Genomic DNA, 26,865 nt, shown 5'->3' on the forward strand with positions numbered 1-26,865 from the left:
TATTAAACTGTTCCTTACAACTCCCATCATGTTTCTGAAAGCATTGTTCAAGTTCTATCGGATCCTGAGCAGCAGGCAATGGAGGGTAGTCACTCTCCTCACTTTCATGATCCATACTGTATCTGGTTCCTTCCGAGGAAGCGAAATAAACAGAATGAGGCTTTTTAAAACCTCTGTGGTGATGTGACTGTTTCCCATGCTTTTGATTGGTTGTCAACACAAAAGCTCGCCCTCTTTCATAATCACGGATATCCCTCATCAGTTTAACTTTTTTTATGTTCAACTAGATCAGTTTCCAGTGACTAACTTCTCATTCAGATTATTCATTAAACAGTCCAAGTTTGAAGCATTTAAATGACTTGATATGTCCGCCAATAAAACATACAGCTCCTGTTTAAGTTTCTGTTATTTAAGTTGGTCATGTTCTATCAGGATTGTAACCCAATCCATGACATACTTATGTGCTGCTGCAACCCACCGGTCATAGAACAGTTTATCAGCATCGTCATTCACATCAAATGGAGCACTAGGATTTTTTTTATGAAACTGAGACATGTAGGAGATGCATTCAATTCCATATAATGCTGTAAGCCCAGAATATTAAAATGTACCTTTGTCTCCTTCTGAAGTAACTGTTCAAACTTATCACACAGTTCACGAACCTCCGAAGGAACCATGTTAAAAGTCTGTCCCACTGAGGAAAGTGGATTATGTGTACGGCATTGTGTTTCTTCAACATATCTATCTAAAAATCTCAAATTATCTAAGCCATTATTACCAATCAGTACCTCATTCGAAGGAACATGACCAGAATGAATATATTGTTCTATAGTTCTCTGAAAACTAACAGCAGCACCAGCATAGCTTCTTCACAAAAAATACAAGGTATATTAGTGCTAGGATCAGTATCCATAAGAACAAACACAAGTAGCCACTAAAACCAAAAAACAAATAAAATAAATGACTGGCTATAGACCCAAAAGAAACTTAATTTCTCTAGCGCCTCAGTCAAAAAGACCTTCAAGGAGTAACAGACATTTTCACGATCAATCCTATATACAAAATACCCTTACACAATTATCTTATTAAACAGTTAAATACTTCCAATTAACAGTTAAATACTTCCAATTAACCTCACAGTTTAAACCTGTAGATACCAAACAATTATATTTTTAAAATAAAAATAGATTCTTTAAAAAGAAGATGCTCTTTAAGTGAACAGCATTCCCCTATTTTGAGATTAATTTCTTCTGCTGGTAAGATTGCATCTTTACTATTAAAGGTCTAGGTTGCTTTGTTATAGCTAGGTTTGGAGGATACTCATGATGTGCCATTTCAACTAACAACTTCTGCTCTGGAATACCAGTCAAGTTGCTTATTTGTGCTTTCCTAAAATTAATGCAGTCTGTTCTTTCCAGCTTCTCTGGTACAGCTGAAAATCTCAGGTTTTCCCTACATGCTCTGTCCTTTAATTCTATTATTTTTTGAAACACCTCTTCCTGAGCAGTCTCATATACAGCTAGCATTTTCTTCATTTCGACCTCTGATTTTTGCAGCTTTATCATCTCTTCTGAATGTCTTTTTAAAACTTCTTCCATTTTTTTCCAGCTTTTAATTGTTTGCGCTGATATACTCTATTAGTGTTTTGTTTAGTTTAACCATGTCTGTATACAGTTGTCTTACAGCTTCCTGCAAGTTATTGGAAGTCATGTCTGAAGGCTGCATTCATTTTGCTGCACAGCTGCAGAACTTTCAACAGTCAGTGTTTCTTCCTCACTTTTTGTAGCTAATTTTTTCCAGGTCTTCTGTATTTCTTTATTCCTAGCATCCAGGCAGTGCACTTAACTAGCCAGTTACTGAAATTTCCCATAACCAGAAGTGTACTGGCCTTCTGTCCTGAGTTTCTGTTTTCAAACTCTGAGAGCTAGAAACAAGCTGTTACTCAGTGTGCAGCCATCTTGGAAGTCGGTCTATGTGGCACTTTGTCAGAACTGCCAATGTTTTTACATAGGTAAAACTGAGCACAAGCTACTGGAGTGTATTTATGAGCATCTTTATGAGATCGATAAAGAGAAAAAAAAAAAAAAAACTAATGCACTTTATAAACATATTAAAGAATTCCCAGGACATAGTTTCAAATTTGTAGTACAGGAACAGATTAGAAAGAACCCTTGGGGTGGCCCATGGCCAGGATTTTTAGGAAAAACGAGAGTTGTTTTGGCAGTTGTATTGGAATGCTTGTAGGTGGCAAGGACTGAATGAACATATTACTGTTGCCACTATGTTAAGGTTAAAGGCACTTAAAAGATAGAAAAAAGAAGCCTTTTTTCTTTTTCTTTTTTTTTTTTTATTTGTTTATGCGAATTTTATCATTTACCACTTTGTTTTCTTTGTTCCATTATATACATATTGATCAATTTCAGCCTGTAAGATTTGGTGAAAAACAAATGAACAGAAATGTTTGAACAAATGTTGCATTCTTGTGCCTAATAAGTATTAAACAAAATTAAATGCATCTAGTAGGAGGTAGAAAAATCTTAATAATTTAGATCCTTTGGTGTTGATATGAAGCAACAAGTATAGTAGTGGTCTCTTTCGTGTGTCATGGACATCTCAGAAATACAGAGGTAAATAGGTGTTCAGTGTAGAAGGATACATTTGAGGGAAAAATGCTATTGAAGATTGGGGTTGCATTAGTAAAACACATCTTTAAAAAGCCAAACCATGTCAAAGTCAAAGAAGAAGGAGAACATAAAGTATATATGTCTGCTCCAGTTTATGTTGTATGACCTGTTGTGCAAAGATGTTTATGGGAATATAATGAGAAGACTCAAATGTACTACCCTATGCACACTGTTTCTCTGCACTTGGTCAAAACACATTTGCTGGTGGAAAATAACACTTTTCAGTGGTTAAATTACCAGTTCATCTATACTGTATAGAAGAGGTTCTCGATTCAATCCTCAGTTGGGCTACCTTCTGTGGGGAGTCTGCATGCCCTCCCTGTGGTTGCGTGGGTTTCCTCCGGGTGCTCTGGTTTCCTCCCACATCCCAAAGACATACTGTAGGTGGATTGGACACTGTAAATTGGGCCTAGGCATGAGTGCATGCATGTGAGTGCCTTCTAATGAAGGTTGGGCGCTGGCCTGGCAACTCAACTCTGTAAAAAACACCACTGCCAATCATGAGCGGACAGGTGATCCACTGTGGCGACCCCTAACTGGGAAAAGCCGAAAGAAGAAGAAAGATGTATTTAGTGAAATATTGTTCTCTTGACTGAGTACTGATTTTTTTTTTTCTTGATTGGTGACGTATACTATAATGTATAGTTTATTAATGTGACTTTTTATTCACTTTTATATTAATTGTAATTAAAATATTTGAGATTTTTTTTAAAAATTGTATATCGTAGTATATTTTATGAAACTTGATTTATTCTATTTAAAGGTTGTGATATACAACTTTAAATGGTGAATTTTATCATGTGACTTTAAGTAGCGCTGTTGCAATGGTTCATTATCTGAAGAAGTTTAACTATTATGTAGAATGAAAGTGATTATGTGTATTTAATAAAGTCTTTGATTTGGTGGATTTACTGGCATGACTGGGCGTCCTTCCAGAGTTTTTTGGACTTCCCCAAATACTTGTTAGGGAAGGGGAGCCTGGTACCTTCTTTGAATCTAGGCAGGGGTCTGAACCTCCTAGATTTGTTAAAGCTGATATTCCTTTGAAAAAGAAGCAGAAAACTAAGCATGTGGCCTCTGTTGCTAGGGATCCCCACAAAGAATGGCAGAATTTTAGTCAGGGGCAGCTTTTCAGTGCTCTTATAGGTTATTAACCTCCTTAAGGATTATCTGTTCCTGCTTCTTCCTACTCTTCAACTCCTCCTAAATGCCCTAGAGACTTTGATTCCTCTGATGAAGAATTAGATTGTGGTGAGGTGTCATTGGCCTGTTCCTTTCAGATCCACTCTCCCGTCACCCTGATGAATGAGGAGCAGCTTTCATTTTCTCCTGACTGTCCTATGGAAGAATTGTCTTTTGGGAATATAGTGGTTTGTATGAACAAACACTTTTAAGTGCGACTGTTCCTAGATATCTGATTATCAAAAAATATACTATGAACTCTTGCAAATAGATTCTCCTTGGCCTTTTACAGTCCCTCCAGTGCTGGGTGCCCTTTTGGATACTTTCAGTATAGCTTCTCAGGGTCCTGATTCTAAACCTCCTGCTTTTTACAGGTTCTATTTAGTTCCTGAAGCTAAGCAGTTTTCATATAAAACCTCCCTTCCTCTGATCTTGCTGTTATTTCTGTAGCCACTGATAAACCATCCAAGTTTCTGTCTTCCTCCAAGCTTTTCCCTCCTGATAAGGACAGCCATGGTAAGTAAGAATATACCTCTGCTTCCTTAGCCTTCATGGCTATTAATTACTTGACTCTTATGACAAGGTATGTCCTGTATCTTCTCTCCTAACTTGGGGGTATTCTGGCTGATTTAGTGGATACGACTTCTGCCATTTCCCTTTTGAGCTCTCCTTCTCAGATGGCTCATCATTCTGTTAAATGTAGTTATGATACTGCTGATGCCTTCTGTAGGGCAGCTGTATCTGGATCTGTTATGAGGAGGTATTCTTGGTGACACCTCCAGGCTCTGCCTGAAAACGTCAAGACTAAATTATTAGCTTGCCCCTTAGACAAGCAGAATCTCTTTCGCACTGCTGCTGCTGAATTGTTTCATGTCCATGGATAAGGGTAAAGTTATGCAAGATTTGAAAAGTCTTTGTCCCTGCTGTTCCTAAGTTTCAGAGAAATTATCCTTCTAACTCTACCTTTGTTTATAGACAGCCCTCACATCCTTCTAGGGGCAAAAGAGCTTCTAGGAGAGTTTTTCAGACAAACTTTATCAGGGTTCTAAGAGTCAAAAGCCACCTTTTCCTGAAAAATCTGCTTCTGTTTGACATTCAGCCACTCCTACACCTCTGGCAGATAACTCTGTCCCTCAAGATGACTCTTTTATTGTTTGGCAACAGATAACCACAGATGCTTGGATACTTTCCATTATTCAGTGTGGTTATTTTCTCCATTGTCGGGCCTTCAACGTCCTCCTTGTCAGCTCCCACATTTTCCTTTGGTTCTTTAGGATCTGGTAGTACAGGAAACCATCCAACCTGCCCCCTTTTCTCAGCAGGAGCAAGTTTTTATTCCAGGAAATGTCTGGTTCCCAGGAAGGAGACGGTTGGGGAGGCCCATTCTGGCCCTGTCTTTTCTCAACACCTTTGTCAGGGCTTCCTCTTTCAGGATGTTGTTTCTTCAGACACATTTCCCTCTGTTGCTTCCTTAAGCCCTTCTCATACCCCTGGATTTGATGGATGCTTTTCTACACATTCCTGTTCACCCTATCAGGAAATTATGTTTCTGTGTTTCTTCTTCTCCTTATCAGTTCTCTGCTTTGCCTATTGATCTTTCTACAGCTCTGAAGGTCTTTACCAAATGTCTGGCTAGGGTTGCCACCTTCGTTCATGGCTAAAACTGGAGCCACGCCACGCCCCTCGCGTCACCAGTAACCCCGCCCACCCCACCCCCTCTCCCACCAACATACCGCCTATTTTGTGATGTCACGACAGCATCACTCAACGGGAACGCCCTCTTTTTTCGTTCCCGCCGCCTGCTTTTGGCTGATTTGCTATGCTTTTCTGTAAAAAAGGCATAGTAAATCAGCTGATCAACGGGAACGCCCTCTTTTTTCATTCCCGCCGCCTGCTTTTGGCTGATTTGCTATGCTTTTCTGTAAAAAAAAAGCATAGTAAATCAGCCGATTTACAAACTCCGATAGTCTGTTTCCTTTTTGAAACAGAATACCGGAGTTTGTACAGTGTTTTCCGGACTACCGGAGAATCAGTTTGATTTCCTGATAGTCCGGAAAAAAAACAGAGTGGTGGCAAGCCTATGTCTGGCCCAAGTGGTAGTCTTCTGCTGACTTCAGGGAATTCAGATATTTCCTTCCTTCGATGACATTTTGATTCAAGCCCCATCTCAGCAGCTCCTGCTTCAGGATCTTCACTTCACTATGCTTCTTCAGAGGTTCATAGCTGTATACTAGGCTAACAGCTACTAGGACCTTTATACGCCTCACTGTGCAACCTAAATGTGACCAACATATTTGATTTATATATATGGTATGATTTACTGATTGCATCTGTCTATCAGATAATATGGGCACCAGATTAGGGGTGAATTTCTGATTTCCCCTTCCACTGGTCTAAGTTGCACTTAAATAGGTATAAGGCGGAACTCTGCTTAACATGAATGATGAACCTGTTCTAGAGAAAGAGAATTCCTTGAGAAAAATCTCTCTCTCTCCAACATGTCATTTATGTCACAAGTGAAATTTAGGTCTTTTAATCTAGGTGTTCTGATGCTGTTTGTTTTGCAGATGTGCAAAAGGTGCATCAAAATAGAGTCCAGGAATGCCTTGTATGCCAGGCTAAAAAAATCACCTCTCAGAAGTGTGTATGATAGAGTAAACCGACAGAGCTTTGATGTGATTAGTGTAGGATATTGTGTTTATTCTTTTTGTAAGAAACCTTTATGGATGTTCCAGCTGTTGCATGTGTGTGGTCAGGTACATACCAAAGGGGGCATTATAGTCTGTGATGGGTCTGATGATGGCTGAGAACAGTGGTATGATGACTTCTCTGGACCTAGATGTTATGCCCTTGCTTATACGTTGAGCAATAAAGAAGGATTTTCTTAATGTCTTGCCATGTGTTAGTTGAAGGCTAAGCTGCTATCTGCATGAGTTTCCAGATCTCTGAGTAGTGAATCAACTTTTTGGGGTTTTTTTTATTGATGACGTAGTTAACCAGAGTGGCTGACTTCTAAAAGGTACTGTAATGCATTTCTTGATATCGAGTTTTAAGCCATTGCTTTGGCACCAAATGTTTGTCTGTGTTGGACCTTCCTGAAGTGTGTTCTAGTCTTCAGGGAATTCATTGACTGCTTCCAGTTTGCAATCATCTGCAAATTTAGTTTTCCAGATGCCTTTGTCTTTGACATCCAAGAAGTTGTGTGGGGTTCACCCTCAATTTCAAAAAGTCTGTCTTGACTCCTTCATAGGACCAAGTGTTCTGGGTTGCAGAATTCAGACCATTCCAATGTTGGCTCATCTCCCTCCTCCCAATGTCCTTTCATGATTGCATATTTTCAGTTTCCAGTTCTTCTTTCAGTCCTTCCTACAAGTGGAATTTCTCTGAGCTCTGGGAAATATGCCATCAACCATTCCAATGGCTCCCTTTGCCAAACTCCATATGAGGAAATATCAGTGGTATCTGAAGACTATTTGACAACAGCACTGACATCCACTGGAATATCTGGTTTCTCTCTTGCCTTTTCTCAAGCTTGAGTTCTGCTAGTGGATTCATCAGATTTCCCCTGAATCCAGGTCTACCTTTTCAGGTTCCTCTCTCTGCTCGGGAACTGTACATGGATGCTTCTGATTATGTTTTGGGCAACTTCTCCAACAACCTGAAAGTGCTGGGTCTTTGGTCCCATCAACAACTAGCAGACCATATCTGCATCAAGGAGATGAGGGCCCCTACTTCCAACTTTCAAGACTTTTCACTTCTTATAGGTTCCAGGTCCTCTAAAGGTATTCACAGACAATGCCACAGTCCAGTGGTACATCAACAAACAAGGGGGCACAAAATGTCACCTTCTTTACAGGCTGGTTCTTCAGGCTTGGGATTTTGCAGTCCACCATGATGGTTCTCCAGGTAGTCTGCATTCCTTTAGAGCACAAACTTGTGGAAGGTACTCTGAGCAGGTCCAGAATGAATCCTCATGAATGGATGCTTGACAGGGAGCTCATTCTGGACTTTGTACATCAGTAGGGTACTTATTGAGTAGATCTTCTTGCCTTACCTCTGAACAGACAACTTCTCCAGTTCATTTCAAGAGTGCCAAGTCCTCTGATTTGGAAAGTGGACACCATGTCATTTTCTTTGAAGGGGATGTTTCTGTGTACCTATCACCTTCTTTCTGTGCTACCAAAGGTCCTGCACAAGGTCATATGGAACAGGTCAAAAAATCTTCCTGCTGAGTCCCTATTGGCACAGACAGCACTGGTTTCCCTTTTGTTTCATCTGGCCAGGGGCAGCCATCACAAGTTACCTCACAGGATGGATCTTTTCACATAGCACAAGGTATGTGTCATTCACCCAAACTTGCCCACCCTTCATTTGACACTTAGGGTAATAGCCTTTGGATTCCTTTTAGGCACCAATTTTCTGAGGAGGTGCTTCAGGTTTCACAGCAGGCCAGAAAACTCACTACTAGAAAATCATATGTGACTAAATGGAAGAGATTTTCTATTTAGTTTCTCAAGTATGACCTGGACCCTTCATATTTATTTAACATTTGTTTACCAGGAAAGTCCGACTTGGAACAAAGCCAATTTTCATCGGATGCCCAGGGAGAAATGCTCCAAATACATGTCTTTGTAAGCCCTTTCTTCTATGGGGGTTCCTGTGGCCCTTTCTTATTTGTGTGAGTTGCCCAATTCTGGCTTGTCATATTCATCTGTTAAAGTTCATTTGTCAACCATTTCTGCTTCTCTGCCTCTGAATCCACCTCTAGCTTCATGTTTTTGAAGTCAAACAATTTTTGAATGGTGTCCTTCATATTCGGCCTCCAAAAAATCTTTTCTTCCTCTTTGAGACCATAATTTTGTTATTGAAAAGTTAACCCAGTCGCCTTTTGCGCCTACAGTTTCTTCCATACAACACTGTACTTGGAAGACTGTTTTGCTGGTGGCTCTTACTTCTACCAAGAGGGTCTCTGAACTTCACGCATGCATGACAGTTCTACCTTTTCTGTTTTTTCACAGGGACAGGCTGTCTCTTCATACCAATATTTCTTTTATGTCCAAGGTGTTTAATGATTTGTCCTTGAATCAGTCCATTCACATTCCTTCTTTTTTTCTTATTTCACAGAATACTAGTGAGAGGCTTGTTCACACTTTCATTTACATAAACAGCTGAGATATTACTTGGCAAGACAAACCATGTCGGGAAATCTGAGCAGCTTTTTCCTGTCATGCCAGGAAACTGAGTTTGGCAGTATCTAAGCAAACTATCGTCCTGGAATTCTAAGGCTATTTTGTTTTGCTATTCTGTGCATGGCAAGCAACTTTCAACTTCTTCTTCTTCTGTTTGTACTCATTCTATCATGGCAGTGGTGGCTTCTAGTACTTTCCTCAGTGGTCTGGATGTTGGATCCATCTTGGAAGCTGCTACGTGGTCGACTGTTCACAATTGTACCAAACATTATAAGATGGAGATCATTTCTAGGGCCAGGGCAGGTTTTGCTAGGACCATCCTTCATAGATTTTTGGGGGGGTTTCAGTGGCATTCTCCTCCCATACTTTACAGTAACTTTTGTTCTCTCCCAAGAGTAAAGAATACTGCAACAGTGATAAGGAAGGACATAGTGTGGTTGTGTTATTTCTTACCATAACAGCAGATGTCCTACATCTCACTGTTGCAGTATTTGGTCCCTCCCTCCTACCCCCTATTACGTTCTGTGGTTTTATTTCTGGCCTAGGGGTCTTTCTTACATCCTTCTCTTCCTCTCTTCCTGGATGTACATGTTGCTTTCCACTGGGGCTGCTGTGGTTCTTCTGGGGTACTTCAGTTCTGAGGATTAGGTACTCATATGTCACATATGTACCTTATGCTTTGCACGTCGGATATGTCTGACATATTTCACCCAGACAGTGTAAAGTCTTTGGTATGCTGGGCAAACATTCAGTAGTCCTCTGCAAGGATATCCCAGGAGTAAAGAATATTTCTACAGTGAGATGTGGGACAGCTACTGTTATGGTAAAATCCTACACAACCGTATTTTTTTAAACAAAGTACATAAAGTTGAACTGCACTCTTCACCATCTCTGCGACCCGTAGGAAAGGTCAGCATGATCTGATGATAGCTGAAGCAATCATTTAAATGCTTTTCAATGATTTCAGTACCATGATCTGATGATAGCTGAAGCAATCATTTAAATGCTTTTCAATGATTTCAGTACCATGATCTGATGATAGCTGAAGCAATCATTTAAATGCTTTTCAATGATTTCAGTACCATGATCTGATGATAGCTGAAGCAATCATTTAAATGCTTTTCAATGATTTCAGTACCATGATCTGATGATAGCTGAAGCAATCATTTAAATGCTTTTCAATGATTTCAGTACCATGATCTGATGATAGCTGAAGCAATCATTTAAATACTTTTCAATGATTTCAGTACCATCAGTTATAGTCTTTATCTGGAAGACTATGGCTGATTAAGTTGTGAATGAGCCTTTAACTGGTTCTGTAGCTGTTTACAAAAATGGAACAGATTATCATCTATACCCTTTCAGACTCATCAATAAGTACCTCTGAGTTCATTTCTAGTTAGTGAGCTTTTGTCTATCTTTGCCAACTAACTAATGCATCACAGTGGCAGTTGGAGCTTATTTAATATGCTGAAGACACTACACTACTGTAATGTCAGCCCAATTCCTGCAATGCAAGATTCATTGCAAGAATTGTTCACTAAAGTGGTGCTTTGGCTTCACATTGTTGGACTCAAATTAACTGCATTAAAAATCAAGTCAGCTATTTTCTGTAGCTGCTTCTTCAGGACATCTCATTCTCCTTCCAGAATTGAAAGTAGATTGTCAGGAAAACACATTGAAATGGAGATCATCAAGTACATAGGACTATATATTGTAGCAACTCTTTTCAATAAAAGATGATGAACCAAACTCTTGGATGTCTTTACATAAATTAGAACTTCTGTATCTGTAGAAGCTAGACAAAAAATATTAATGTTCTGCTGCACCAAAATCTTCTGTGCAGTTTATTACTATGCATTAATTTGCCTGATAACCTTGTAAATAAATTGGAGGAAGCATGTTATAGTGCAGCTAGTTTCTTCATTTCCTTGCATAAACAAACAGATCACCGCTGTTAGTGCTAAGCTTTGACTGGGCTGAATTGAACAACACCTGCATGTTTATGCTACTCTATTGAAACAGTATTAGAAAACATTCAGCAGGGAGAAATTTGTAGACTATTAACACATTCCTGTTCTCTGCAGATAAGAGTTAGAAATGGTCTTTGTGATAATGTGTTCAGCCCGTGACTTGTCCCATGTGGAATTTCTTATCAAAACAGGTGTCAGGTAGTCTTTTAACATTCACTCAATTGAAATCACTTTGAGAACTGGAGCTGTAATTGCAATGCCAGAGCTCTTTATTTATGACATTTGTTTACTGGGAAAGTCCGACGGATATGTGCCCATTTTCAGTGGAGACCCAAGGAGAAAAGCTCCAGAAGCACATTAGCAAAATTACAAATTTACATTGATTACACAGACTTTCACCACAAAACATACAATGTATGGGTACATGAAAAATAAACAAAGTTAGATTACAAATTTATATTGATTATAGTGATTACAGCCTCTACAAAAAAAAAAAAAAAGAAATCCGGTAGAATTATTTTCTCCCCAGTAAGTAGAGTTTTCTACCATTGTGATTATTATAACATTAGACATGAACAATACTGTGATGCCATTTAAATTCAGTCACTTTTCTACTTGTGCTGTACATGCAGCAGTGCCAGATTAAGTGCACCATGGGCCCTGGGCAGTTTTCAAACCATACTCCTCATCACAAACGCACTTATTTGGACCACACTTAAATGTGGAGTTTCTTTAGGATTTACCCACCTAGTTTTAAAATAATATATTCTCACGCACCTGACTGTTTTAAGTTGTATTTGTTTAATAAATCGACAGTTGTGTGTGTTTGCTTTACGAGTATCATTGCACATTTCCTATCACAAAATGAAAAAAAAATTTGCTAACCAATAACAAAATTAACAATTTTTAAACATTTCAACCATTCAAACTGCTGTCATTGTAATCCTCCAGTGCCCCTACCTATCAGTTGCAACTACTTGACTGTGTATACCTTGAATATCCAATTGTGACCAAAATAGCTACTGTAAAGCAGTCCAGCTTACTTTGCAAAAATGTGTACCAGTCTGGCAAAGTTCAATTAATGACTACTTACCTTGATCACCACAGCAGGGACAGTCAATCTCATCCACAGACAGCCCTCATATCCAGTATTGTTGACTCTGTATACCTCAGTTGTCCGATTGTAGTAAAAGTAAATAATCGTGGACACAAAAATGTAAGTTTGTTTCTTACACACGCACACAGTATCCCATGTATGCCAGCATGTGTCACACAAATGGACATTTGCCCTGTAACATCAGACTGTTTAAAATGAGCAAATGAAATTGCATATTTTCAGATTCCATCAGATTAAATGTATACACTCAACAATTCTTAGTTTGTAAGGGGACTGTTCCCCAAGTAGTAGAGATTTGTTGTGTCCTGATGAAATATGGAATATATTAATGCAAAACTACTACGTATTATGCCTTATCTGATGTCACTTCACTAATAACCCCCCCTCCCTCCTCTAAAGGAGTATTCTTTATTAGGTGACTATTAAAGAAAAAAAGTATCAATACTTCTCAGCTTACTTGTGTAAGAATTCTGAACAAATCCAGAATTAGTGGGGCAACAAAAGTACAAAATCAGGAACGTGTTTTATCTCCCTAACCCTTCTGAGTTCTGAAATGATGCATGTCTTGCAGCATACACATATCTTTACATTCAAGAACGTTTTTTTTGAAAAATCGAGTTAAAAAGCAAAAACAAAAAGATGCAAATACATTGAAAACTGTAAACATTACTAAAATAGTACACACAGCAATGTTACCAATAAAAAGTGCTATTTACAGTGATTAAAACTTGAGTGTATTCACAGGCTTAATATCAGTGCAATAATCTATATTGCACACAAACCAAGAATTGTATTTTTCTCTAAAATTTCATAAGCAACTTTTCATATTTTGGAACTTGCACAACCTAGAGTATTGTCAGAATACTTTTGTTAAGCCTAATGTGAGCTTTCACATGACAGTAAGAAATTCCATTCTGTTTGTTTATAAAATTATGAAAAGTTATGCTTATTTGTTTATTAATAACATAAAGCCAAATGTCACTCAAGATGTATAGTTTATAGTGCCAGTGTCAATAACAGTTTTTTTTTCAACATTCACCTGATACCCTGCAAAAGTCTGTAAGTTATAGTAACATTCAAAAAGAATTTCACTCCTCAGGCATGCTTCGTACCTTAGGTAGGTCCGTGAGATTGTGAGAGAATGAGATTGAGATAGCTATGGCCACAGTGAGAAAGACCTCATTATAATCTCATTAACATATTTGAGTCATACATTTTTTTAACACTAGTCCCCCTTGCACACACTTTCAGACACCCATGCTTACATCCACCATAGAACAACCCCCCTCCCCACACACATACACTCAATCTGACTTAAGGAGACATTCACCCATTTGTGCCCGCACCGCACTCCTTTACACACACACATACACATATATAAATGCACACACACATGCAGACTCTTGATTCTGTACTAAACACCCGTAGTGTGACCCCCAAGCCAGACACACCCATCCATCTGGCATCATTCATGCCCCTTCAGACATGTCACACACTTACACAGTTTGACAAATGAATGACTGTCATCTTTAGGTGGTGGTAACTTTCTCCTCCACATCTGGATGTGTATGCAGCTGTGTGCAACTCTCTGAATTGTACAACAGTGAAAATTGGGAACTTTAGGCATTTCTGGGAGAGAACATATGGCTAATATTAGCTGCTCAACCAGATTGCCTCATTATGATGCAGTTTAGTCTGAGGGACCATCTTCTATGCTGATTCTACTACTAGTGGGAAATCTCAGCAGTAGGATGGTTTATGAGTTAGAAAGGGTTGTTGCAAGGGGAAAACTGCTAGTGTTAATGCTTCCCACTCTCTATAATCCTGTGTGAGCCCCAGGGTTAGTTTTGGAATTAATGTACATATGGGAGTATTGCAGATATTAATTACTAGAAAATAATTAGCAGAATTTCTAATATACTGTATTATTCGTGAGCAGTACAAATTACTTTTCTGTCTCCCACCATGATGTTTCACATGCCTCTGAATAATACGTAGCTCTTTCGGTTATGAAAATATGAATATAAATATGAAAATCTGAATGCTAAAAATTAACAAAAAGTGACTTCTATCTCAAGTGCAGGTCATCCTGAATTTAACTATCTTAGTGTAATTTTGTTACATACAGTTTGTTGTTTCATAAGCAGCCTGTTATTGTTAAGTCATCTAGTTAAGGAAGGGAACCTCAGTAAATGTCAGGACACCATAAGGAGCTATGGGTGTTAACTAGAAGTATGCAGAAAGGTGTTAATAGGCATATGAAGCAGTTAAGCATTGCTCTGATTCATTTTAGAAAGTTCTTAAAAACAGGTTTTGCATCAACATACATTTTTAGCGCAAGCAGAAGTATGAAACTCTAATGCCTCCTCTAACTTTAATCTGCAGTGAATTACCAGAAAGTTAAAAAATATGAGGGATAGAAGAAAAATTATTTTGCATTCTGCAAAATAATTAAAAACAAGGCAGTTGGGAGGTATGAATGTACCCAGCCAGGACTGCAAGGCCAGTACAGAATGTGCTATCCATCACCATTGCTCTTCATGGGACAGCTTTCAAAGAACATACAGGGAAAATTGAAAAAAAAAAAAGACTTAAGTCTGTGGTAAGAGAAGTAAGCCTTAAAATATTATGCCGGACTATGAATAGTTATCAAAAATGTGTTTTTATTAATGATAGGCCTTCAGTTTAATTCTGTTATCAACACGATGTCACTGTAGCCTCATGAAGCCAGGATAAAATGATTTAGCGGCAATCTGCTTTCATGTTTTGGGTTTATGCTACATTAAAAAGCACAATTTAAACTTTTTTTCTTCCTGTAAATTGCTATGATTTAGGTATTAAAAAGTGCCTAAGGCATTATGTTAACTTTTTGCAACATTAAAAGTTAGTGCATAACCACTATTTCAATTTAAAAAAGTTCCCTAAAATCAGATTAAATTAAGAGGAAAGAGTGCAAAGCTTATCTTTTACCAAACCACCATGATTCATGACTGAGTGGCTGCCAGTGGACCCCCTCTTGGAGCTGTGGCAAAGGTAGCCATCTGAATCACCCATATTGTAATCCACTAAAGGTATGCAGTTTCACTCTATCCTGCTGCAAAACTAGTGTACTTCACCCACTTTGTATTTAACCATAAAACACACTGGTTATAATTTCATCAATATATTCTACACCCTTTAGTTACCCACTTTTTCTTTATATGATGCTTCTGGTCTGTCAGGTAATAAAATGAAAGAATGTCTTTCGGCTTTTTCCGGTTGGGGTCGCTACAGCTGAACTCCGCTCCTCTAATAATTGGAAGTGGATTTTTTACAGTGCAGAGTTGCCAGTCCGACACCCAACCTTCAAAGAAGGCACATTCACACACGTACCTACCTGCATGTCTTTAAACATCACTCCACCATGGGGAGGACATGCAGACTCCACACAGAAGGTGCTCCAGCTGAGAATCGAATGGGATAACCTCTTGCTGTGAGGCGACATGATCATACTAATTTATTGTGCCTTCAGCTTGGAGTAGATTTTTACCATGACAACATACCACCTTTATGATATTTTTGCATGTCTCCTGTATCTTGGAAATGTTTTCCTTGAGTCTCTTAAGACATCTCTTTCAGTAAAATATTAAAAAAAAACATAAATAAAAAGTAATCTTTAATCTTTCTATCTTATCAGTGATTTCCTGTAACCAGTCTTTCCCCTAGATTAAGAACCGAGAAAACTATTTTGTATACTTTGAATATTCAAAATGTATACTGATGCAAAACCTGTTCTTAAGAAATTTCTAGAATGTAGTGGAACTAAATGAAGCACCAGCAGTTCTTGCTGTCTCAGCTAGAGAGATTATATTTTTGTCTCTTTTATGAAACAAAAACAAGGCATGTTTTTGTGAAATAAATTGAGTAGCTGATATGTTATATTGTTTTATTTGAATGACAATGGTAATAAGCCCTAAGGTCTGATACCATGAGACAGAGGGGGGAAAGCCCTTTCTATGCCCTTGACATCTGAGTTTGTCTAGTGGCAGGGATGCTGGAGGTGACTGGATATGGGGGCGGGTGGAGATGAACAGCTGATGCTGTCTTGGCCAGTTCTGGAGGGAGTGAGGCTGACTATGCTCTCTGCAGTAACATCTGGGAGGGAGGGGGAGAAAAAAAAAAGAAAAAAAAAAAAAATATCAAATTCTAACATTCTTAGTCATTTAGTTAGCATATTTTATTTTTATTGCATAGGTTAGTAAGAGACTGCCATTGTGGGACATTTTAAGTCTAGCCAGTTTCCCTTTCAAAGGAGAGAATCAAAACCTGTCCCTTGTAACTCTGAGGTAACCTCCATTGAAATACTATGACTGGGAACTGAATCTGGGCTATGGCAGTTAAAGCACCAAATCTAATAACTAGACCACCAGGAATCTGCCTATATTTCCTATTGTTAAAGCAATTCTGGATACTATTGGATGTTTGCATGGTACCATTGTTAGCATGCATTGATTGCATTTATTAATTCTGCCTTAATGTGTTGCTACATGTTACTCTTGCTGTGCTCCTGGCTGAGAAAGAAGCAATGCCATTTAAAACATTTGGTATCCTAGGTGAAGAGGGCTCTAGATTGTTTTCTGTCATAGTATTTGTTTTCCACAAAACACATGCACTTTTTCCTTCTGGACATCTGCATTAAGTATTTGTTTTCAGTGGTTTACTATCAAAATAAAGAAATGCACCTTACCATCTGTCTGACGGTCAAATGGAAAGGGGCAAAAAGGGAAAACTGCAAACACAGATCATGTCGACAAGTAGGTTGTGTCCGCAGTTTGGAGCATCAGTGTTTTGCACTGGATCGCACTACAGTGGAGATCGGGAAAATTACCCTTTTCCTCACTGTAGTGTGGTCTTGGAGTTAGAATATATAATTAGTAGGGGGTGTGGGGAGAGTAGCCCACCATATGGCGGGTGCAGGGGTCTTGCCCCACTGCAAAACAGTAGACATGTGTATGGTATTTTTCTGGTGGTGTTTCCGGATGGTGAGTGCTCCATTACATGTTGAATATCTATTTTTTCCTTCTGAAAAACAGTTGACATTCTGAGCAGTCAGTTTAGATGGTATTCGCCCTTCCTGTTCAGGTTGTGAATATTCGTAGTAGCTGCTTTCTTTATTTTGATAGTAAACCATTTTCAGCTTAACACAGCCCCCATAGCGTCACTCAGAGGAAATGGACTTCATAGCTACTCATTTAAATTCTACACCATCCTGTTCTGGGACATTTACAAAAATCACAGGATATGAAAGACAGCTTAATGCTCACTCTTCTCTCAAAGTACACATTTTAGTCAAAAAAAAGTAATAAACTGGGGAGAAACAAGGTGTTCCAAATGGTGACACTGATAAAAAGTGTTATCTATTCACTGTTGGAGGCATTCCACTGCAGATACAAAACAAAGGAATTCTAAAGCCTTCCCTCCTCTTTTTTTGGAAGAAGTTTATATTACAGAGAAAGAAAGACAGATATTCAGTTTAATTCATTCAGCTTTCTTCTGTGATACTTTAATAGTCATACTTGGATTTCTGAGTTGTCAGCTGCTGACAGACTCTGAAAGAGTTTTACAAAGGACAGCAGTACACTCTGAAAAGGAACCAAAGAATTTAATATTGCATCTTGTTAATACAGGGTCTGACCATCTACAAAGTTAGATCCATTTGCAGTAAGTAAGGGAACAGGAAGTTTGCCAGAGAGAGTCAGGCAAGTCTACCTGCAACTGAATTGGGCATTTACCTACAGAGGAACCAGTGTTGATATGCAAGAAGTTATCTTCAGTTTGCTGGAGTTACAAGACAGTGGATACAAAATTTAGGACCATTTCCCAGTGCTCATCAAGGATTAAAGACCCTTAAAGAAGAAGAATTTGCAAACAAGTTCTGGACATGGACAGGAACTTTGTTTTGTTTACTTGCACTTAGTGTTATATTGCATACCCGGCTAAGTTATGTGGAACGAACGTTATCTTTTCTAAATACTGCTGCTGTTCAGAATTTTATGATGCATGTCTACTCAATCATTAACTTATTAAAGTATTTTTAATATTGTAATAAATTATATTTTGTAAAAGTCCAATCTAGTGCATGCTAGCTGTTTAATTCTTAGCTTGCACGTAGAGCAGTGGATTTGTAATGGGACAAAGTAAGTGTTCAGCCAACTTATTTTTACCTTCAGATGAATTCATAGCTGATAAGGGGAAGTAATTATGCTCTTGCCTAATTGCTGTGATGGCTGTTTGATGTCACCTGCCTGAATATGGATCTGGGTAATCCCAGGGGAGGTTAAGGCAGGTCCAAGGAGAGGAGTTGATAGTAGCTGATGGTTGGGGGAGCAGGATAAAACAAAGTGTAATGAGCCCTAGAAAGAACTTAACATGTTGTACTAATGTGGCAATAGTATCTGTAGCCTGCTTTAGAAATGTTTCAGCACAAGACTGGACCTCCATCTAGTCATTTAATTTGTATTATAAGCATGGATTGCAGTCAAAGTAAGAGAGGTTTTGGCACAGGGGATCCTGAAGCTGTCTATTATCTTGGATGTCCTATTACAGCTTAGTACTCCACTCAAATGTTATGATTTACTGCTATAGTGACCCCTTCAGTAACCATTTTAATATGTCTGGACCCACTAGAGGGAGTTCTGATACTTGTAGAATGAATGGCTGAAGAAAACAGACTTACATGTACTAAGTCTGAGATGGCCATTTCCCAGAATATTCCCATTTCTGTGAGTTTGGTGATCTCAGAGTAGTATATGCAAGTTTAAGAAGGGTAGGGTACAAGGGGAACTGCTCCCTACCGCAAAAAATAAAGAAGTTTAAATGCTTGATTGATGCTCAAGATTCACTCTTCTCCTGGATTTTCAATCTTTTTTTTTTTTCATTCTGACAGCACTCTGTGTTACAAGTACATACATTTCAACAGGGAGCAAACCCTCTTTCAAAAAAAGCTGTACAGGTATGTGTGAACATCCTACTGTAATAGTAGTTCCTTAGAGAGACAGGTCAGAAAAGCTGTAAGGAAATGCACCCAGTCAACCCCAGTACTCTATAGATTTTAATTTGTGGTGCAAATGTCTGTATATAGTTCACAGTGCTATGGTCACAGCTTTCTTCTATATTTCTGTGCCACATGACCAGTGCAGTAGTGGGGTTTATCTCTTAGGACAAATGATAAGGTGCATGCCAGTGGGGCTTGTATGCGAGTTCAACTAGATGACACTACTAACATTAGCATGACACTTACTGGTCTACATTACTGTACTTTCCTGCTTACTCAACCTCCACTGTGCTGTTTTGAGAGACTGCATTTCATTAAACTCTGTCTTCTGATGAGCTCGCCACAAGAGCTTCCATCTATTTTTTTTTTTGCCAGTCCATGAGACTTCGATAGTATTGTTTCTCATATCATTATCTTAACTAAGCTTGATAAGAAAGATTTGTTAATTGGAACTTGCATACTGTCTAAATTAGTGAATAAATACCTTTTGGTTTATTTGCCATCATGTTTTGTGTAGTGAACCACATTCTCATTATTGTAAATCTGTTATATTTTTGTAAAGCTTACACAATGAACAGTGGAGCTAAAGTCAGTGGCATTCAACAGATGCTGACCTATTTACTGGTACTTCTTTTTAAAGTGATTTTTTTCTCCTGTCTGTAGATTACGTTTATGCATCAGGTGCTGCAATGTATATTCTATCAGCATTCATATTTTATGTAGCCCATTTCTTAACAGAGAATTTCATAAACTCATTATTGAGAGTATGACCACATAGATTTACTGTATCCCCAGTGACATCACCATAGGAATAGCAAGGGGATGTGTCCGTAGACTGTAATAGGTTCATAGGGAAGTACTAGGCTAGCTGCCCTTGTGGACCACTTTAAGTTCATACCGTTTTTTTTTTTTTTGTGCTCAAAATAACCTATCCCATTTGGTTATAGATTGGCCTTAACCATCCCATGGTCGATAATTGTATGTTACTCCTAATGAGAATAACTGGGATCATACCATAGATAATTTGAGAGGGCCCATGCATAGGATAAAGCATTTAGGAGTTGCCTCTGTCCATTAGTAGTACAGGGGGCAGTCCTGGGGTACATTTCCTGTTTCCCATCCATAGATCTAATTTCTGCTTGAATATGGACAGGGATGAACTTTGTTTTATGTAGATGGGGAGTCTGTTCCACAGCAGCAGTATCCACTGTGAGAGATACCTGTTCTTCCAAACTGTTCTGTTGATATTGCAGAGAAGGTTTAGATCCCTAGACCAAGTATTTCTGATGCTACTCAACTTGCTGATGTGCCATAAGTCCATCAGTTTTGGGTCAGAGGATGCTTGTATGCCAGACACAGGTCACCTCTTAGGAGTCTGTAAGATATTGAGTGTAGTAACAGGGCTTTAACTTAGTCTATGTATGACATTTTGTTTAGTCCTTGTATCCTTTTAGTAAGGTATCTCTGTGGGCATTCCAGCTGTTAGACTGGCCTAATGAGGGCTGAGTAAAGCGGGACAATGTCATTTCTAGATCTAGACACAATCCCTTTGTTTATAAGTTGTGCACTATAGAAGGACTGTCTTGCAACAATAGACACATGTTGGTCAAAAGTTAGATCACTGTCCACATAAGTTCCCAAATGCCAAACAACTGGGTCAGTTCTTAGTGGTGTATTGTCAATGTGGTAGTTTCCTGGCATACATGAGTTCCCAAAGGATGTAGTAATGCATTTTTTGCATTTAGTTTCAGTCCATGATTCTGGCACCAGTTATTTATTTGAGGCAAGCCTTCCTGCAAGATGGCTAAGTCATTTGGGGATTCAGTGACTGCTCCTAGCTTGTAGTCATCTACACGTTTAGTCAGTCAGATTGGCTTTATTTCAGAAAAGTAAATGCCAAAACAGGAGAGATCCCAGCACAGAACCCTAGGGGAGTCCACTGGTGACTGATCATTTTGTAAATTCCACTGTTTTATGATGGTCTGTGTCCTGTCTGTGAGCCAAATGGTAATCCAGTGGGTGACATAGGAGTTTATTCCCAGTTTGTTTAGCTTTTATACTATGACTGAGTGGGAAATTATCAAAATGGATGCATCTCCTCTTCATGGAGGTTCAGGAAATGTACAGTAAAGTCTATGGACAGTCCCCAGTAATATCCTGACATCACCTGGGATTTTGTAGATGTATTGGGGCCATGGCTTGATACAAAGTTTATTAAACTTTTTATTAAACAGTGGTGCAAATATGTTATGATAAATGGGGTGCAGACTTCATCATGGCATATAATACATTGTGTGATGTGATGCATATCGAAACATGAATAAATCACTTTGATTCACTGATGAAGGTGATCATCATTTGCTGGAGTTAAGCTTCTGTTTTCATTTTTTTTTTGCAGCAAAAACTAAGTTGATATGCTTTTTGTATTTTGTTTGAAATCTAATTATTAAATCAGCAAATTAATTGCAGTTACTGAAGCTTCATCCTTCTGCAGGTCATTCACTACAAACTTTGACTTTCATTAACGCAGTAGTCTTCAAAATATGGCAAAGCGTCTCATTAGTTTTGTACTTTCTCATCCCCATACTGCTTAGCTTGGCTACACTTGTGCTGCTAAACAACATTTAATGAGACAGAGTTTTTTTTATTTAAATATGAATTCAAGAACAGCTTTCAATGCACAATAATTTGAATAAAGTCAAGTCATTTTAATAATTGTTAAGTATTAGCTGTTTTGGCTAACAGGCAGTATATTATTTATATTAAGTAGCTCTGTATTTGAACTGAGGCTGAGCACACTATATAATAGCCACCCTAATACCCCCTAGTTGCCCATGTAAATAGGGACATGGGACAGTCTTCTATTTATCAAAGTAAAATGAATGGAAAATGAATGAGCTCGTCACTTATAGATATTATTTCATAAAATGTTTACAAACTTTAGACTTCCAGTGGATTCAACAACTAAAGATAAATAAGCACATAATGGTGAGGGGGATTTTATTATGCATATTTAACAACATTCACTTTCAGTTCATTACAATGCAGCAAAAGCCATCTAGGGTCAATACAGCTGGTCTCTTCCATTCTTTACAACTCATGGGAGGTGGCAGTGAGGGGTAAGAGGACCATCTGAAAAGAGAAATCGGCAGAAAGAATACTATCAAAAACTTTGATTTTCAGGATTCTTGAAGAACGACCAGCACTGATTATTTCATTCACATCATCCATATCTGATCATGAAATGACAAAACTCACTAAGTGAGCAATGCTTTAAGGAAGTGTAATGGATAGCTGAACACCTTTAAATACAAGGCATATTGCTAAATGTCATATCAGAGTATGTGAAGACCAAATAAATGTTGCTGGAGGAATAAAATGGACTGAATATATATAGTGGATATAAAAAGTTTACACACCCCTGTTAAAATGACAGTTTTTTGTGATATAAAGAAATGAGACTACAATAAAGCATTTCACAACTTTTCCCACCTTTAATGTGACCTATAACCTGTACAATTCAATTGAAAAACAAATCTGTTAGGGGGGAAAATATAAAAAATAAAAAACGTACAATAAGTTTTTTGCATAAATGTGCACAACCTTAAACTAATACTTTGTTGAAGCACCTTTTGATTTAATTACAACATTCAGTCTTCTTGGGTACACACCTCCCATCAATTAAAGGGACTCTGATTAACCCCAAATAAAGTTAAGCTGTCCTAGAAGGATTTTCCTGACCTTTACTCAGTTGCCTGCTACAGCAAAAGCCATGGTTCACAGAGAGCTTACAAAGCATCAGAGGGATCTCATTCTTGAAAGGTATCAGTCAGGAGAAGGTACAAAAACATTTCCACAGCATTGGATATACCATGGAACACAGTGAAGACAGTAATCAAAAAGTTGAGAAAATATGGGACAACAGTAACTTTGCAAAGCACTGGACATCCCTCCAAAATTGATGAAAAGACAAGATGAAAACTGGTCAGGGAGGCTGCCAAGAGACCTACAGCAACACTAATAGAGCTGCAGGAATTTCTTGCAAGTACTGAATGTGTATTACATGTGACAAATCCCCCGTATTCTACATATGTCTGGGCTATGTGGTAGGGTTGCAAGACAGAAGCCTTTTCTTACACAAAAAATATCCAGGCCCGGCTAAGATTTGCAAAACAGAACATCAAGTCTACCAAAAGCATGTGGGAAAATGTGTTGTGGTCTGATGAGACTAAAGTTGAACTTTTTGGCCACAATTGCAAGAGGTATGTTTGGCGCATAAACAACACTTCACATCACCAAAAGAACATCATCCCACAGTGAAGCATGATGGTGTTCTTTTGGTGATGCGAAGTGTTGTTTATGTCATGCTTTGGGGTTGCTCTTTTTCAGCTGGAAATGGGGCTTTAGTCAAGGTGGAGGGAATTATCAACAGTTCCAAATACCAGTCACTTTTGGCCCAAAACCTTCAGACATCTCCTAGAAAGCTGAAGTTGAAGAGGAAGTTCACCTTTCAACATGACAATGACCCCAAGCATACATCCAAATCAACAAAAGAATGGCTTCACCAGAAGAAAATTAAAGTTTTGTAATGGCCCAGCCAGAGCCCAGACCTAAATCCAATAGAATATCTGCAGGGTGAACTGAAGAGGGCTTTGCACAAGAGATGCCCTCACAATCTGACAGATTTGGAGCACTTTTGCAAGGAAGAATGGGCAAATATTGCCAAGTCAAGATGCACCATGCTGATAGACACCTATCCAAGAAGACTGAATGCTGTAATTAAATCAAAAGGTACTTCAGCAAAGCATTAGTTTAAGGGTGCTCACACTTATGCAACCAGCTTATTGTATGTTTTTTATTTTTTATATTTTTTCCCTAACAGATTTGTTTGTTTTTCAATTGAATTTTATAGGTTATAGGTCACATTAAAGGTGGAAAAAGTTTTGAAATGAGTTAATGTGGTCTCATTTTTTTTATATCACAAAAACCTGGGATTTTAACAGGCATCTGTAAACTTTTTATATCCAGTGTATATGTATGACATAACTGTTAGTTGGAGGGTTGTGGTTTATAACAACCTAAATATTACGTCTATTAAAACTTGATTTAAAGTAGTTTTTACTTTTTTTTTTTTCTTTTAGGGAAAGTATTTTGAGATTCAGTTTAGTAGAGGTGGAGAACCGGATGGTGGAAAGATCTCAAATTTTCTGCTGGAAAAATCAAGAGTTGTGAGTCAGAATTCTGGTGAGAGGAGCTTCCACATCTATTATCAGGTTTGTTTATGCATTTTGACCCTTGTAATTTGAAAGTGAGGTAGGCGTAATGGCTTACACAGTGCATTTTGTCAATTAGGATGATATTCAAAGTGTCACAGTCATGTTCCAAAGTTCTTCAGAACATTGAGAAATTAGCTTTGTGGTTGGTTTATGAGCAATTTTAATATGCATATGCAAGGGCAGACGTTGCTAACTCACTTAACCCATTTATTTTTACATTTTTTGAATGCCTAATATTCCTCCAGAGTTTCTCATTTTAGATTCTCATGTCTTTGTCTTCTTCAAACCTTCCAGTAGGTAATACAGGTCATGTCTGCCATTCATTGCTTTTCTATGTAATAAAATGAGCATCCACATATTTCTTCTGTAAGAGAGGATGATTTCATGTTTTTTTCTTTGCTGACCACTGTACACTTTTATGTTGTAGCAACACTTTTTTTAAGCCTTTCATCTGAAAAGAATGCATTCCATAAAGTTGTTTTAACTACTCGGCCATCCATAGATCATCAGAAAACCCTTACTCACATGATGTTCTAGGAAAATGCATTCATATCCCTAACTATGAATGGCTTTATGTAGAGCAGCTTCTCCTCCCGCACTATCCATTTTTAAGACTAATCACAGATCTGAACACAGAACCCCATATGATTTCTCACAGGGACCTGTGCCAATCTATTGTCATTCCATCTTTTATCAGTGCTCATGTATATGCCCATCACTTTTGCCTTTTTCTTCACAATTTAGTGCTGACTACCTGCCTACAGACAAACTGAAATGATGACACCTCACTTCTTCATAAACTGCTGATTTCTGCACATTAATATTTTGCTTTGGCTTCTTTCTGCTTTATTGATAGCTAGCTTCCAATGGTAGGACTCCTATGTATATATAGTACCTGCTGTATAACGTATTTCACCACCATTGTTGATCAAAGTTGATCTCTAAATATGCGGCAGGGCTTTGGAACATAGAACCCTTTTTATCAGTTTCTTCTCATTATTATCATCTTGTACATCGTAATCTTTTGGGGTGTGGTTTTGTGACAGTTCATTATGAAAGCCTCATCCCAGTCTAAGTCCTTCCCTTTTAGTTATGTTGCATTGCAATATTGAAAGATTCTTGAAGTCCAAATGGTCTGTTTCCATTTTTATCTGACCACCTGTCCAGCCACCCCTTTGAAGGATATTATGGAATGTGCCCAGTACTTTGCAATATAACTGAATCCAGTAAGCCATTAAATTACTTTCCATTTCCTTCCAGTAAAGTTGCATATTTTCTTTTATATCTGTCTCCATTGTAGTCTCAATAATGGCATCGGTTTTACTTGCTTAATTAGGTCTGTATCCTATTTGGTCCCATTCCAATAAGTTATTTGCAAGCTTTTCGTTATAGTCTTCTGATTAAACTCCACTATCTCACTGGTAAAACTAACAGCAAAACTTAACAGTGTTAGCACCTCAGCACTGTGTGTTTGAAAGTACATCTTTTTTTGTCAAGCACATCACTTCTGAATGCTTTAACTTCAACACTCTAGTTATTCATCTTCAAAAGATGCTAAATGCAGCAGTCTATTTTGTTGTTAGTAACAATTGATTCATCATAAGTTGACAATGGACTCTTCAGTAAAAGGCACTCCACACAAGAGATGCTGTCTACCTTAGAATATGGCTGCTTCAGAAGTTGGACTGCCAACAGAAGAAAACTGGAGTACTTACCAAGGAATACTTCATAAAAAGATTAATGCAGTCCCATAAAGCGTATACAGCCCACCACCTTTATTGAAAGGAAAAAAAATCCTATTTCGTACCATCTTATCAGATCCTGTCTGGAAACCCTGCTTGTGGTCCAAGTCAAGCTTCTTTAAAAAAAAAAACTCCCACAATGTGCCTGTTCCTCCCTTTCAAGATCAGATGTCATCCATTTGACTTCTTAGCTAAATGCTCCAAATTTATCTTTTATTACAGGGATGCATAACTCATTCTTAACATTTTGTCTTTAGTATTTAACCTTTTTTTCTACTTAAGCCTTTGTTACCTTAATAACGTTTGCTTCCATTGCTGTTTTTTTTGTTTGTTTGTTTTTTTTTATAGACCGACGTTAACTAATTTTGTTCTTCTTATAACTGTGTTTACTGTTTCATGTGACAGTTATCTTCCCGGAGTCCATAATTGTTGCTGGCTGTTGGTGTACTTTTTTTTAGTGATTTATTGTTTAATTGATCCTTATGGCTAAGCCAATATGGAAAAGGGCTTTAAAAAATGTGTCTAGTGTAGCCACAAAATTCTGCCTCAAGACACCCATGATTGCTAAATCTGCAAGGTCTTTGGTTCTCTTTTCTTACCAGGGAGGGAAAAATAATCTTGAAGGGTCTCCTGTGTTGTAAGAGTTTTAAGGCAAGGTTAGGAGAGTGA

The 26,865-nt window shown here is 38.2% G+C and overlaps 1 protein-coding gene across 1 annotated transcript in view; it reads left to right on the plus strand.

The window, feature by feature from the left end:
* LOC122808363 (unconventional myosin-Ie-like) overlaps positions 1-26,865 on the plus strand; it is a gene marked incomplete in the record, with an annotated part of 1,223,059 nt that overhangs the window by 327,841 nt on the left and 868,353 nt on the right. The window contains 1 exon segment of the mRNA XM_044079330.1: positions 24,320-24,451. Within this exon segment, the coding sequence (XP_043935265.1) occupies positions 24,320-24,451 (132 nt within the window).

This window comes from Protopterus annectens, chromosome 8.part0 (assembly GCF_019279795.1).
Source record: "Protopterus annectens isolate FY-2018-M chromosome 8.part0, PAN1.0, whole genome shotgun sequence".
In the NCBI taxonomy this organism is placed as follows: Eukaryota; Metazoa; Chordata; order Ceratodontiformes; family Protopteridae; genus Protopterus; species Protopterus annectens.